Genomic DNA, 12,853 nt, shown 5'->3' on the forward strand with positions numbered 1-12,853 from the left:
CCAAGCATGGTGCAATTCCTGCTGTATTCCTGTGCAGCTCAGCAAATATGCCTTATATGGCAAAATCAGTAATAAATAAGTATAAAGGTATTTCGCAGTAGCAAGAATGAAGGCCGAGTGAGATGAATGTTTATGATTGTGTATGTGAGCTGAATATCAAGTGTTCTCAGTAATGCAGATACAGTATGAGGAGCTGCATTAATTATTGTTTTAATTCACCGGAAAATATGTCTGCAGCTAAACCAGCTCAGCCTGATGCATGTGTGCAAGGATGATAGCTCTTGCTCTCCCACTGGCGGAATGCCTTATAATGTGTACACCAAAAACCATAGCGACCCATAGGAACAACCTGGAAAAAATAGTAGGGAACCTGTTGAAATTAATAAGCATACTGGAAATAGATTGGCTTCCGTAGTAATATTATAGGAGCAATCACAAGTAGAACTGACAATCGGGTGTGTGGGAGTACAATAAAAATGCAGTAGCAGTAAATTAACAGTAAGAGACCATCTGATTTGATAGTGGCAGCTGTCAGCATGCTGAGCCAGTCTGTTGAGAATCAGCTGGTCAGGGCGGTTTTGACAACCAGCCTTGTTGGAACTTCCGGTAACACCAGCTAGCTTCATCTGTGCTTCTGCTACAGTGAATTGCAACAGTGCTCTGAACAGAAACGCTGTCATGTTTTTATTTATTTATTAATTATTTTTTTAATTTCAGAACCCCATCCAATGCTCTCTACAGTAAGTAAAGAATTAGCATGTTGTACAACAGAGAGCTTGTGTAACAGTATTAAGATTTTAACAGCATTACAGCCATATCTAACACTTGAGCTGCTGGGCTCAGAGCGGCATAATAAATTGCTGGAAAAGTGGATAGAGTTTGTGTTTTGTGTGGATTTGTATTCTGCGGTGCCGTGTGTGTGTGTATGTCATAACCTTTAGGGCCGGATATAGAGTCATGTCTATTAGCTGGCTATTGCGGCTGGGGTCTTGTTTTTATTATCAGCATCATAACGGTGTGTGTGTGTGTGTGTGTGTGTGTGTGTGTGTGTGTGTGCGTGTGTGTGTGTTTGCGCGTGTGTCTGTGTGTGTGTGTGTGCCTTTTGTAACATCACCTCCTGCTCTCCCTCTACTGATCCCGGGGCTAAGATTTATGATTCTGCATTACATCTGCCTTGTCACATTAATTCAGCCATCACACACAGACACATGTACACACAGGCAGTCACATACCACCCCCCCATCCCCCCACCCCCCCAACAACACCACCACCACCACCACCACAGACACACACCCACAGTTACACCATCACAGCCTGCATTACGGCATACACCCATGTTTGGTGTATTACGGCATATGGTACATCCTGATCTTCTTATTTTCAATTCATATCTGAGGTCTTTAGCACATGGCTGCAGGTACCTTTATTCAGCTCTGCAGTAGAGGTGGGAACACAACAGAGGACACAGTTCTAGAGAGATAAGGTGTAAAGATATAGGAGAACTTTTGGAAGCACAGTATGACTTCTCATGTTTTCTCACCTTGCAATTTGATTGACGAGATGGCAAGAATGTGATTTAGGAAGCTGATGAGTGAAGGCTGTATATATCTCTGTGTGTGCGTGTGTGTGTGTGAGTGTGAGTGTGTCTCAGGGGAATAAGCAGGCAGCCAGATTCGGTGACAGACATGGAGAATAGACTGTGTGCTCTGGGGACTGTGTCTCACACATTCTGACACACTTCAGTCTGTAGTGTCCTTCAGATAAAGTGCTGCCAGGGATTATGTGTGAGGAGGGTTGGACGTCTGAGCACTTCAGGATATATGTGCGAGGTGTGTGTACATGTGTGGCGGTGGTATGTCCTCTGCATAATGTCATTCTCGTACTGGGAACACACTACGAATGACTGGATAACTGCCTTTTTTTTTTTTTTATTAAGCTGTACTTGTGAGCACTGGAGACAGTTATTATTGTCATCATCCATCTACACATTCATCCTTATATGTCTCCTCTAGCATTGCACTGATGTATGAAAATTTGTAATTTAAACATGGGTTTCTGCCACCGCCGCTGCTGAGCTTTTTCAGTGAAAACAGCTGCCTGCTACGGACGAAAATGACACTGCGAGAGCAAGAGTGAAGCAAAACGGTAAAGCTGTGGGTCGTACAGCAAAGCAATGAGCTAAAACTCGCTATAAAGCTCTGTAAAGTCGAGGGGGGAGCTGCACTTTCAGGGTGTAATACTCGACAGGTTCATCATTACAATCAACACCTTCCATATTTGTTGTCACATTGCTTTCACATTCTCATTTGATACATTGTTATTACAAAATATTGCCTATATCTGGGCTATCAGTCGATAATCATTATTTTATTATATCTGTTAAATGTTACATCAGTGTTGCACCTGATCTCAACAGCAATGCAGTAGAGTACAGTGCAGGAGCGACGCAACTCAAAGCATCTTGATTTTTTTTTGGTTGGTGATCACTACCTTAAAGTATCGGTTCACAATTTTCAAGTCTTATCACAACGCAACACAGAAACGAGTGAATATTACCAATTTCCGTGCAGCAAGACAAGGCTAACCCAGAACATAAACAGAAAGACGTTCAAAATGTGAACTTCCCCTTTAAATTTTGCATGGTGACTTCTTGAGCTTTTCGGTATGTTTTGCATGCAAAGTGTTGCTAGAGTGATGTAGCAGAGTGTAAGCACAGGCGACAATACACACTTTTGAATACACACAATGGAAATACTTACAGAAAGCACCAACGCTTGTACTGTACTTCACACCTCTGCGGCCTCGTGTAAGTAAAGCTGATAAGTAGATTGGCAGCCTCCACTCTCGTGTCTTTCCAGCATTGTAATTTGGCACAGAGAATGAATTAGTTATCATTCATTTTCTTTGATATTTAGACCTCCTCCAGTTTGCAAAGTGATTACAATGGTGTTGAATGGCATAAGGACTTGTGAGACACTTTCCCTCTGTCTCTTTGAATCTGTTTCTTTGCCTCTTTCGGCGTTAGCTCAGATCAGACCCTGTAATGTAAAAACGCTTTCCAGTACAAGCTCTCATGCTTGACACTGCTGTGCTGGTCAACCATTTTCAGCTGTTGTTTCAGCATGAATATCTTGTAAAATATGAATGCGACAGTTTGTGATTATAATGCTTAATAGTGATGTAGCCTACTGTGATTGTAGCTTTTTGCTGAGATGATCGTGTGTTCCTATTGTCCTCTTACTGTTTGTATGTTTTGTATGCTCTGGTCCTTTGGCCCTTTCGCTGGTGGCAGAATGGCGCTGCCCGCTGCTCTGAGCCAATTAGCCAAAGTAGAGGCAACGCATCAAGCTATTGGGCACAGTGAGGGGTCAGAGAGTGCGACGCGTCTCCACTGACAAGAACCGCTCCACTCCATGGCCCACCGGTCGGTATGGTGCAGGGTGATGGCCCTGTCTGGTTTTGGGCACCCAGGGGTGTGACATGTGACAAGTGAACGGGCATGCCAGTTTGTGCTAAAAGGACCAGTCGTTATGACAGCAAGTGAAGTCAAGCAAGGGGCCTCTGCGTGCAGTGGTTGCCTTAAAACTGTATTAAAGTGTTTGTGCATCAGTGAATGTGTGTGTTCAGCCGGCAGTGGGTGGGCGGGGCAGGGAAGCATGACACATATTCATATTGACACCTGTCATTGATGCTATGAAGCATAAAGGCAGCAAACATTAAACCTGCATGAAGTTAATTGGGTTTTGTAGAGTACTGTCTATGTTTGAAGCCTTGTTGTACCTCTTTGGAAGGTGTTAGGTTGGACCCCCCCCCCCCCCCCCCCCCACCCAAACACACACACACACACACACACTGCCACCCCCCTACTCCTTCTTTACGCCATTTTCCTCTCTTGTCTCTCCCGTGGACTCTGCTCAGAGAGTGATGTCTGCGCCGTCCCGCACCGCACCGTAAATTAGTCCCGGGTGGTGACATGGTGCTTGCTGGGTAATTTGGACAATGGGGCGTTTGACAGCTCACCCATCACAGCTACAGCGCCCCAGGGAGCCACTACTCCTCCTGAGCTTTTCTCTCTCTCTCCTTACTCTCCTCTCCCCTCTCCTCTCTTGGTGCTGATGGAGTGACTCTCTAAGTAGCAGCATCATTCTCCGATCAACCACCGAAATGGCTTTTCATCCAGGAGGGAGCAAATGGGGGGGTGGTGGGATATACAGTACAGAGAGATTGTTGGAAAACCATAACTGCTGGAGAGTGAGCAGGGAAACATTTACAAAAGCTGTAGAAAAACAGAGATTGTGTGAGAAAAGTGGGGAAAGAAACCGATAACAGACTTCTCCTGCTCATGCATTAAAAGGCTTTCAATGAAGAGACACTTCAAGGATGTAAAGCTAACAAGTATACACACGAACACAGTGTAGAAGTCCACATTACAAACATGCTTAACAGCTCAATGCTGTGTAAGTGCCAATGATAGATACTTTGTGCATCAAAGCAGTGTGACCTTTGCTCTCGGATGAAAGGTTTCCATTTGTCTTTAAACGGACATACAGTAGTCTGTTCATTGACCTTTCTCTCCCAGTTACTCTTCGGTGTTGCGGCTTCCGTAGCATAACTGGGCTTTTTTTTTTCTTCAGCAGTGTTTATGTTAACACTTAAAATCTGCTGAAGGAATACAACACACGGTCTGGGATTGATTTCAAGCAAGATCCCTCATCCCAACCTCGCTGCATTATTCTCTTACTTACTCTCTGTTGGTCATGGATTGAAGGTGGCAGCTCACCTCTGGTAATCCCATTATCACTTGGGATCTTTTAATTAGAAAAATGCTAATTAGTCATTGTTCTGAAAATCAGAGATCATTTTGAAAATTGGATTTTAATACAAAATCTGGTTAAAAACACTAGGTTTTTAATTTATAATTTTTTTATTTGCATTTTTTGCTGCTCATTTTTATTTTCTCTCCATTTTTAACCTCTATTTAATTTTTTTTCCATTTCCTTTTCTTCTTTCTTTTTCCATCCTCCATTTTTCTCTTATATATAATACTATAAATTGTCAAAAAAAAAAAATAAATAAAAAAAATAATTTAAACTATACTATAAATATTACTGGAAGAAATGTCTTTGTTTTCAAGAGGACCTTGATTTCTGGTGTGAAAAGTGTGTTCTTGTGGCAGGAGGCACAGTAACATTTAGATATGTGGTGGTCACAAAAAAAAACAAAAAAAAAAAAACTGAATGAATCCGTTTAAACTTCTGTTTTATAAAACCAAGCATTTTGGGGGGGGTGGAAATTTGCAAGGAATTAAAATGATGAGCCTTAATTATCATGATACTTTGACCTTGCCTTTCCTGGCACTGTGATGTGGCTGGACAGACAGTAGCCAAGGCCTAGCATGACCCTGGCAACCACCAGCTGCCTCCTGCCAGAGTGGAGCCTGAGAAGGGCTGAGTGAAGGTCAGGGATAAGTACCAGAGAGAACATGTAAACACCACCAATGAGAAAGACATGACTGGATGTGCAAAGACAGGAAGAGGGAAAGAGGACCCTGCTCTGATTACACAACTTGATAACTGCTTTTACTAAGTATGTTGTTTTTTTTTCATATTGGATTCTCCTCTTTTCTCTCCACCTAATAAGCTAAGATGGGGATAGGTGCAAGGGGGAAAGGAAAACACAGGGTACTTTTTTACCGCATGAATGTCCATTTCCTATTAGATAGATTTTTTTTTATGCTTATCTCCAGACCTACTCCTCAGTAATACAACTGCTTTCCTTCCAGCTGCATGTTTGCACTTTACTGCAGTGGGCTAAATCATTTTGTGCAGATTCATTTTTCCAATTACAACACATCCTCTGGTAAAGATAAGACCCATGAATTGGACCTTTCTATAATGTCCCGATTGAATTATTCATTTGGTTTATTTAGTCGCTTTAGTGTGCATGAGCCCTCTCCAGGTCATTGCGATTCTGGCCTGCAGTGGAATGACTATGAGCCGTGAACTGATTGGGAGGTTAATGTTGTAGCTGTCTGACTTTTAACTTTAGGGAATGTCTGCTTGTTTTTCTTGACTGCTCCTCCACTGCTAGGTTGTGTGATGGCAGGATTCCCTAGAGATGAAATATGAGTGTGCTTAGCACGCCCCAGCAGAGAGGCTCAGATAGGACAGGGCAAGGGGGGGGGGGTCACTGGCCCCCCAACAGTAATCAATAAATACCTGCTGCAGCCAAGCGTTAGATAGGGCCCTGCAGACAATGTGTGTAGACACATTAGTGTATATAAAGCACTCGGCTGGAAAGAGACATTAGAGTAGAAGGAAGCCTGTGCTCATTTTGCCTGTTTTCTCATGGAGCTACTAAAGGATTTTGCTTTTAAAACAACAGCCATACATATTGATTTAAGCCATCGGGATGTATGAGTCTTTACTTAATCCAATACTAACAAGTATTGACTAGAGAAAGTCATTACCATTGATTTATGTTCACTCAATATAATGGGTAGGTGTGCTCAAAGCTCATTTATAGGTAGATCTGATTGACAGTCTATTTATCCTGCTTCAATTGACATGACAGCTGAGTGGTTTATTATTCCGCTTGACCACTCAGCTGAAAACCACCTCTTGTCCTTCCCCATGGCAGCATGGCAAAAAACATCTCCAAGTAAAACTGTTGTCTAGCTATCTCGCCAACCTCTTTCCAGTCTTTGTCTCTATTTGGAGCGGGGATGAGGAGGATGAGTGGGAAGAAAAGTGAAAGCGAGAAGGAAAGAGAGGAGGGGTGAAGAGGATAAATAGGAATAAAACAGGAATGAAGAGGGAGAAGATTTATGCCACTGTTCATCCTTGTTCATGCTTGACTCTCCCCTGATGGAAGGGAAACATTGGCCCCAGTGATACAGTGCTTTCCCTGGGACAATAAATCTGCTTGAGTACAGATAGAATAGAGAGAGCTTATCTTGCACAGTGGTGTCAGTGGCCAGCATTCAAAAGCGGTTATCACAGACGTATACAATATACGATATAAGAAATACAGTTTTCCGAATATTCAGCAGAAGCGAGCAACACAGGAAGACCGATGATGGATCCACTGTAGTGCTCTGTATATAGTATATACAGCTTACATAGACTGTTTAAGGTATAACCTGTATGTACCGTGGGGATGGCTTTTTACATTTGTTTGTATCTCTTTTATCTTAAAGTTAATAATGTGGCTTTAAAGCTGCATTTATCTGCCAACTATGTAGATGGCCACATCTCTTTCTACACCCCGTCATCAGCAACCCAAGTATTAGTGAGAAAAGGGAACAATTAGAAACAAGAAAACAGTTAATGAATTCAAATTTGTCTCTTATTGTTATTCAGAACTGTTTGTTATGTGAGCATTTGAAGTCTTCAGCGTTTATAAGAAGTGATAAAATGATGTGTGATGGCATGAATTTTTTTTTTTTTTTTTGCTATTTGTGTTGAGCACAGCTGGAGTGGGTTGTAGACCTGGTGTCATCATACATGACCAGGTCCTGTGTGACTATGGTTTCCATTGCCTGATTACGGTTATGTCAGTGTTGACAGATGAATTGTGGTATTATGAAAAGTATAGTGACATATTCTTTTTGTACATTCACATATATGTTCCCTGTAGATGTCTCTACTTCACCTTCATGGTCCGGCTCCATCACCAGTGTCATTAAAACATACCTTACTTTATCTTTACAGTGTCTTTAACAGTGTTGGCATATCAAACATTGCAGAAATGGCCTTCCTAATCGAGACATAACGCTTTATGCTTAGATAAATCTAAAGGATTTTTTTCCTCTGTGATCTTCATTGTATCACTAGAGATGGATTCACAATTGTAAGTGAATCCTAAGTGCGTGATAATCTGGTCTTGTGTGCTTTGCTGTTAAATGCTTCTTACCCTCCCTCTGGAGCCCACGTAGGGAGATTTACAGATATCTCTCTACGTCTCAAGTTGGCAAATTTCCAGAGGATCTCTCACAGAGAATCGACTTTGGCTCCTGGTGACATATAATGTCAGCGTGTAAAATCACACGGAGCACTTAAGGTCTGAAAGAATTTGTGAAAAGACGATAGAGGAGCTGCTGTAGCCCTGGTCAAAGTCATCGCAGCCTGGACACCGACTTGATGTCTAATGTATTCTGGGCGTCCTGTCATCAGTTTTCACTGTTCTCAGCACAATAGACCTCATTAATGTGATTAATGAAATGATGGTCCAGTAATGGAGGTATACTGATCGCGGACTTGAGGAGTAATAATGCTTTAGGAGGTTTTGCTGTAGCTCTTTTCAAGGTGTGATTGAACTACTATTCTTTATAAAACCAGCTTCTGCTTATTTCCAGTGGAAACTATTGATGTAAGGCACTCATTATGCCCCTGTTGTGTCTAAGATTCAGTGAGGTGATGGTTACCCAGACAACGTTAAAGGAAAAATACTGTCAATACAAACATGTAGAAGAAATGAGGAGCACAGGAAATGTAGACTTTGGCTAATTGGACAGGTCCTTTTAGTCTTGGCGGGCTGTTTACCTCACACCGAGTAGCTACGGGGAGCACGCTCCATAACCTCACACAGGCGATGTAAGTTTCTGCGTGTGTGTGTGTGTGTGTTGTGTGTCTGGTGTGGGAGTTGCGCACTTTTCCATGCAACAGTTTATGTATTTATGTAACACTGATATTCCTTTTTTAGCTCACAACGAGCCTCTTTGTGCACGTCTTTGAGGTGTGTGTCTTATCTCCGACGCTGTGCGTTAATGTGTGGCTGTGCCAGCGTTGTGAGTTTGACTTTGATTTGCTCATGTCCAAAATGTAATCATCCCTTAATATTGCTCCACTCCCACAGCTATTGGAGTTGACTCAAGCCAAAGAGGGGCTGATTGCCAATACCCTCTCATACCTCCCGTCACTCCCACTTGCTAAGCTTGGATTAATTCGATTATTTCTGATCCCTTTTTAATTTGCTTTTTTTTTTTCCAGATCATTTTTTTTCCCCTACCTGATGAATTCACTGACAATACAAGAAGGCAAATTTCATCATTAACTTTATTTTGAGGGCAATGTGCAGTTAATTTATCTTTAAAACTTTTTGTAGTTGGGATGTGGAACTGATATAAAATTCAACTAATATTCAATTTGAGTCTTAAAATATTCACTAATAAGAGTTACAATATGAATTAGGAAAACTCACCCCAATTACAGAGCAAAATACAGTTTCAACAAAAGTGCTGCGAGGATATATTTCATTAAATGTTAAACACTTAATGTGGAGGCAATTCAGAAATGTTCTGATTAAAATCAAGCTGCAGAATTACAAATGCTTGGAAAAATCCATAATGCTTATCAAACAGCGGAGGCACGCCATATTAATGTTCATTTTAAAGGGATATGACACTGGAAAAAGAGGGGAAATTGTTTCATAATGCATATTTGATCTGCGTATGTATGGTAATATGTTCTGCACTTGTTGAGTAATAGGCTTGTTATTACACACACCCTCGCTGTGTGTATCCACGGAGATTGCATCATGTTAAACATGGCAATGCCTAGACCCCTAAACTATTTTATCATGAGCCGTTGTCTCGTTGCATATGAATGGAGGCGGTGGGAGGGGGGAACCAGAATAAAAGTAATGTTTCTCTTTGAGCTTCTTCTTGCTCTCAGTATTCTGTTCACCAGGGAGGGAGATGCCTGGGATCGTAAAGAATCATGTTCGCACACTTTCCGGGATGACTTACAATCCGCTTGGGTTGGGGGCGGGGGAGAGGGGCTGCAGCATGATTGGTAAGAGTCAGGGTCTTTCATTTTGTCATGTGGCTTGTTTTTTCATTTCTGGGCTGATTTTTCACTGGAGGGCTAGTTCCATTCACTTGAATGTATTATTTCTCGCACTGAGGAAGTTGATGAATTCGAATATCTGTGAGCCAGTTTGTGTGTGCCCCTGTGCGCATTAATGCTTGCGCGGGTGTATGTGTGTGAGCATACGAGGGGCGCGTCGCTCTGTGTGTAAGGGAGCCACGCTTTCATGGCTGTTTCAGATCTCTCTGCCTCACAGTTCGACAGAGCGAGGGCGCCAGGAGGGAGGGAGAGAGAGAGAGAGAGAGAGAGAGAGAGAGAGAGAGAGAGAGATGGGGAGATAATGGGAATGGAGGGTGAAAGAAGGCTAACACAATCTTTAATGAGTTTCCTTGGTTTCTGGGTCAGGGTCCCCTGGCTGAGGATGTGGGTGGACTGAGGACTATGGAGCAGAAAAGAACAGACTAAGCCAAGGTCTGCCGAAATAGACTTCTACATTAAAGAGTCATCACCTACATAAAGACATAAAGGATGAAAAGCTTGACACTGTTTCAAAGTTTTGTCTTGTTTTGACAGCAAAAGATGAAAGTTGATCAGCTAATGATCTTGTTCCAACTCTTCGTTGCACCCACACAAACTGTGCAAAGAGGCAGTTTCTCTTTAAGGTCAGAGGTCACTTGAGGATTTACTACCTCTGCTCAATTAGCAGCAGATTAGGAGGGAGAGAAGCGAGTTTGTACTTTTTATTATTAAAAAACACAAATATACCAGCATCACACACACACACACACAGACACACACACACACAGACACACAGACAACACTTTCATAACAGAACACAGACGAACCCCTCCCCTTCCCTTGGTGAGGACGGCTTTGGTCATTTTCTGATTGGCTCCCCCTGCCCTTTCATTTCCTAGCAATCAACTTCAATCTGTGGCAGGTATGGAGGGAGAGATAACATTAGAGAGACATCATTGGGAGATATCTGCTCAGCCGAGACATTATTTAGTGCTCTCAAAGCATCCAGGAGGCAACCTCTGTCAGACAACAAGGCTCCAGCATGTCCACGCAGGACAGGGAGGCCGGTAGATAGAAGGACATGGAAGAATTACTGATGGGCTGATAAACTCCTCTGTTATCCGAACAGTCTGCTTTGCTGTTTCTGTCGTCCTGTGCTATGTTTCTGTCCGTCTGCCCAACTCCATTTCAGTGTCTCAATCTACGTCTGTCTGGCTGAGTTACTTTCACCGTCTGTCTCTGTTCTTCCTCCCTCTCTCTCTCTCTCTCTCTCTCTCTCTCTCTCTCACCTTCTGTTTCCCCACTGTATCTCTGTCTCTATTACTCTGCCTTCTTTCCTTCACACTTGTAAATAATTGATGTCTACCGGTTCGATGGTAAGAATAGAACAGTTCTGGAGGTGACAAATGGGGTGGCGAATAGGCCTCATCCTCCTCTCTTCAAAGAGTTAGAAAGTTAGCCGTGCTCGCTCGTGGGCGTGTATATGCCCATGTATTTGTGTGCTTGCGATGTTTTGTGCCACTGTGAGCATTTGTTCGTGTTTATGTGCGAGCGAGTGCGCGCACGCATGCAGTTGTGTGTATGTGATTTAAGACAGGGAGATGAAAGGGAGTTGTAATTACAGGGAAGCGTATCTGTCTACTGCAGAAGTATCCGAGGAATGGCACAAACTGGGCCAAAAGCCTGAGGTCATTAGATCTGCTGCATGTGAGTGTGCATGTGTGTAAGTGTCTGTGAGCTGGTGTGTGTGTGTGTGTGTGTGTGTGTGTGTGTGTGTGTGTGTGTGTGTGTGTGAGGGAAAGAGAGAGAGAGACAAAAATAAAGAGACAGAGAGAGAGTGTGAGTGAGAAAATGGGAGACAGAGAGAGCAGAGACAGCTTATAACTTCAGTTCCTCAGAGTCAACCTCTGAACCCTGCTTCTCATTATTGGCTCTGCCTCTCTCTCGTTTCTCAGCAGTAGCTGGTTGTGGTTAGACCGAGCAAGGCCTGGTTTCTGTAAATCCATGCAGCCTTATTGCCTGCGAGGAATCCCAGAATTTCCTGCTCTCCAAAATACACTTGTGTAAACATTCCACAATATCAAATGATAGGGATTTCACTGTGTGCTGTGAGAATGGATAATCCCATGCAAAGACTGTGGTTATAATACACTGTCCCACTGTCTCTTGTCTGCCTCCCTTTCTCTCCCAACCCCATCTTCTTTTCTCTCTCTTTCTGGGGCTTTCTGCCTCCCTTCATCTTTTCTTTTATCTGTCCCTCCCTCCCTCTCTTCTCTCACTTCACAGTTGAGGATGACTTCATTGGTCTCGGTGAGCTGCCGGAAACCTTCCCTTCGGACCCCCCAGAGCCGCTGCCCGTGTTTTTGATGGAACCAGAGGAGGCTTATATTGTCAAGAACAAGCCGGTCAACTTATACTGCAAGGCCACACCCGCCACCCAGATCTACTTCAAGTGCAACAGCGAGTGGGTTCACCAGAAGGAGCACACTGTGGAGGAGCGGGTTGACGAGAATTCCGGTCAGTGAGCAGAACCCAAACATTCACCCCAACCTCCACCCTAAGGCTGCTGTGCAGTATAAGGGCATCACACTTCCTGTATTGGCAAAAAAATGTTGCCAGCCATTATTATTCAGGAAGAAAATTAATACATATCTTCATGATTTGTAGGAGGTAGGGTTGATCAAAGCATACATACACATACTATTTGCTCAAAAAAATGTGTGTACAAACACACAGTGGCATGTCTGCTTATCAAATTTACAGGCTCACTTCACTTTATTTGCACAAATGGCTTTAACTAAGAGGACATCTTTCCTTTTGGCACACTATAAGCACCACCACTTCTGTGGCATGTGTGTCTGTGTGTGTGTGTGCGCGGCTTTGAGTGTGTAGGTGTGTCTTTTTGTACATGTTTGTGAGCATCCAGAGGAGAAGTGAAGGTAGTGAAGCTCCAGCAGGGTTGTTTTCGACAAAATTCGGCCCCTGAAGGCACCAGAGCCATTACACACAACAGCCCAGCACTGATT

The 12,853-nt window shown here is 43.1% G+C and overlaps 1 protein-coding gene across 2 annotated transcripts in view; it reads left to right on the forward strand.

Annotated features, from left to right (window-relative positions):
• Positions 1-12,853, forward strand: part of LOC111237772 (netrin receptor UNC5C-like) — a 111,954-nt gene that overhangs the window by 51,728 nt on the left and 47,373 nt on the right. For both annotated transcript variants that reach the window (XM_022766998.1, XM_022766999.1), the window contains exon 2: positions 12,114-12,344. In XM_022766998.1, the coding sequence (XP_022622719.1) occupies positions 12,114-12,344 (231 nt within the window). The remainder of the gene's footprint in view (positions 1-12,113; positions 12,345-12,853) is intronic.

Source organism: Seriola dumerili, unplaced genomic scaffold, assembly GCF_002260705.1.
Source record: "Seriola dumerili isolate Sdu_G_001 unplaced genomic scaffold, Sdu_1.0 BDQW01001092.1, whole genome shotgun sequence".
NCBI classification, from domain to species: domain Eukaryota; kingdom Metazoa; phylum Chordata; class Actinopteri; order Carangiformes; family Carangidae; genus Seriola; species Seriola dumerili.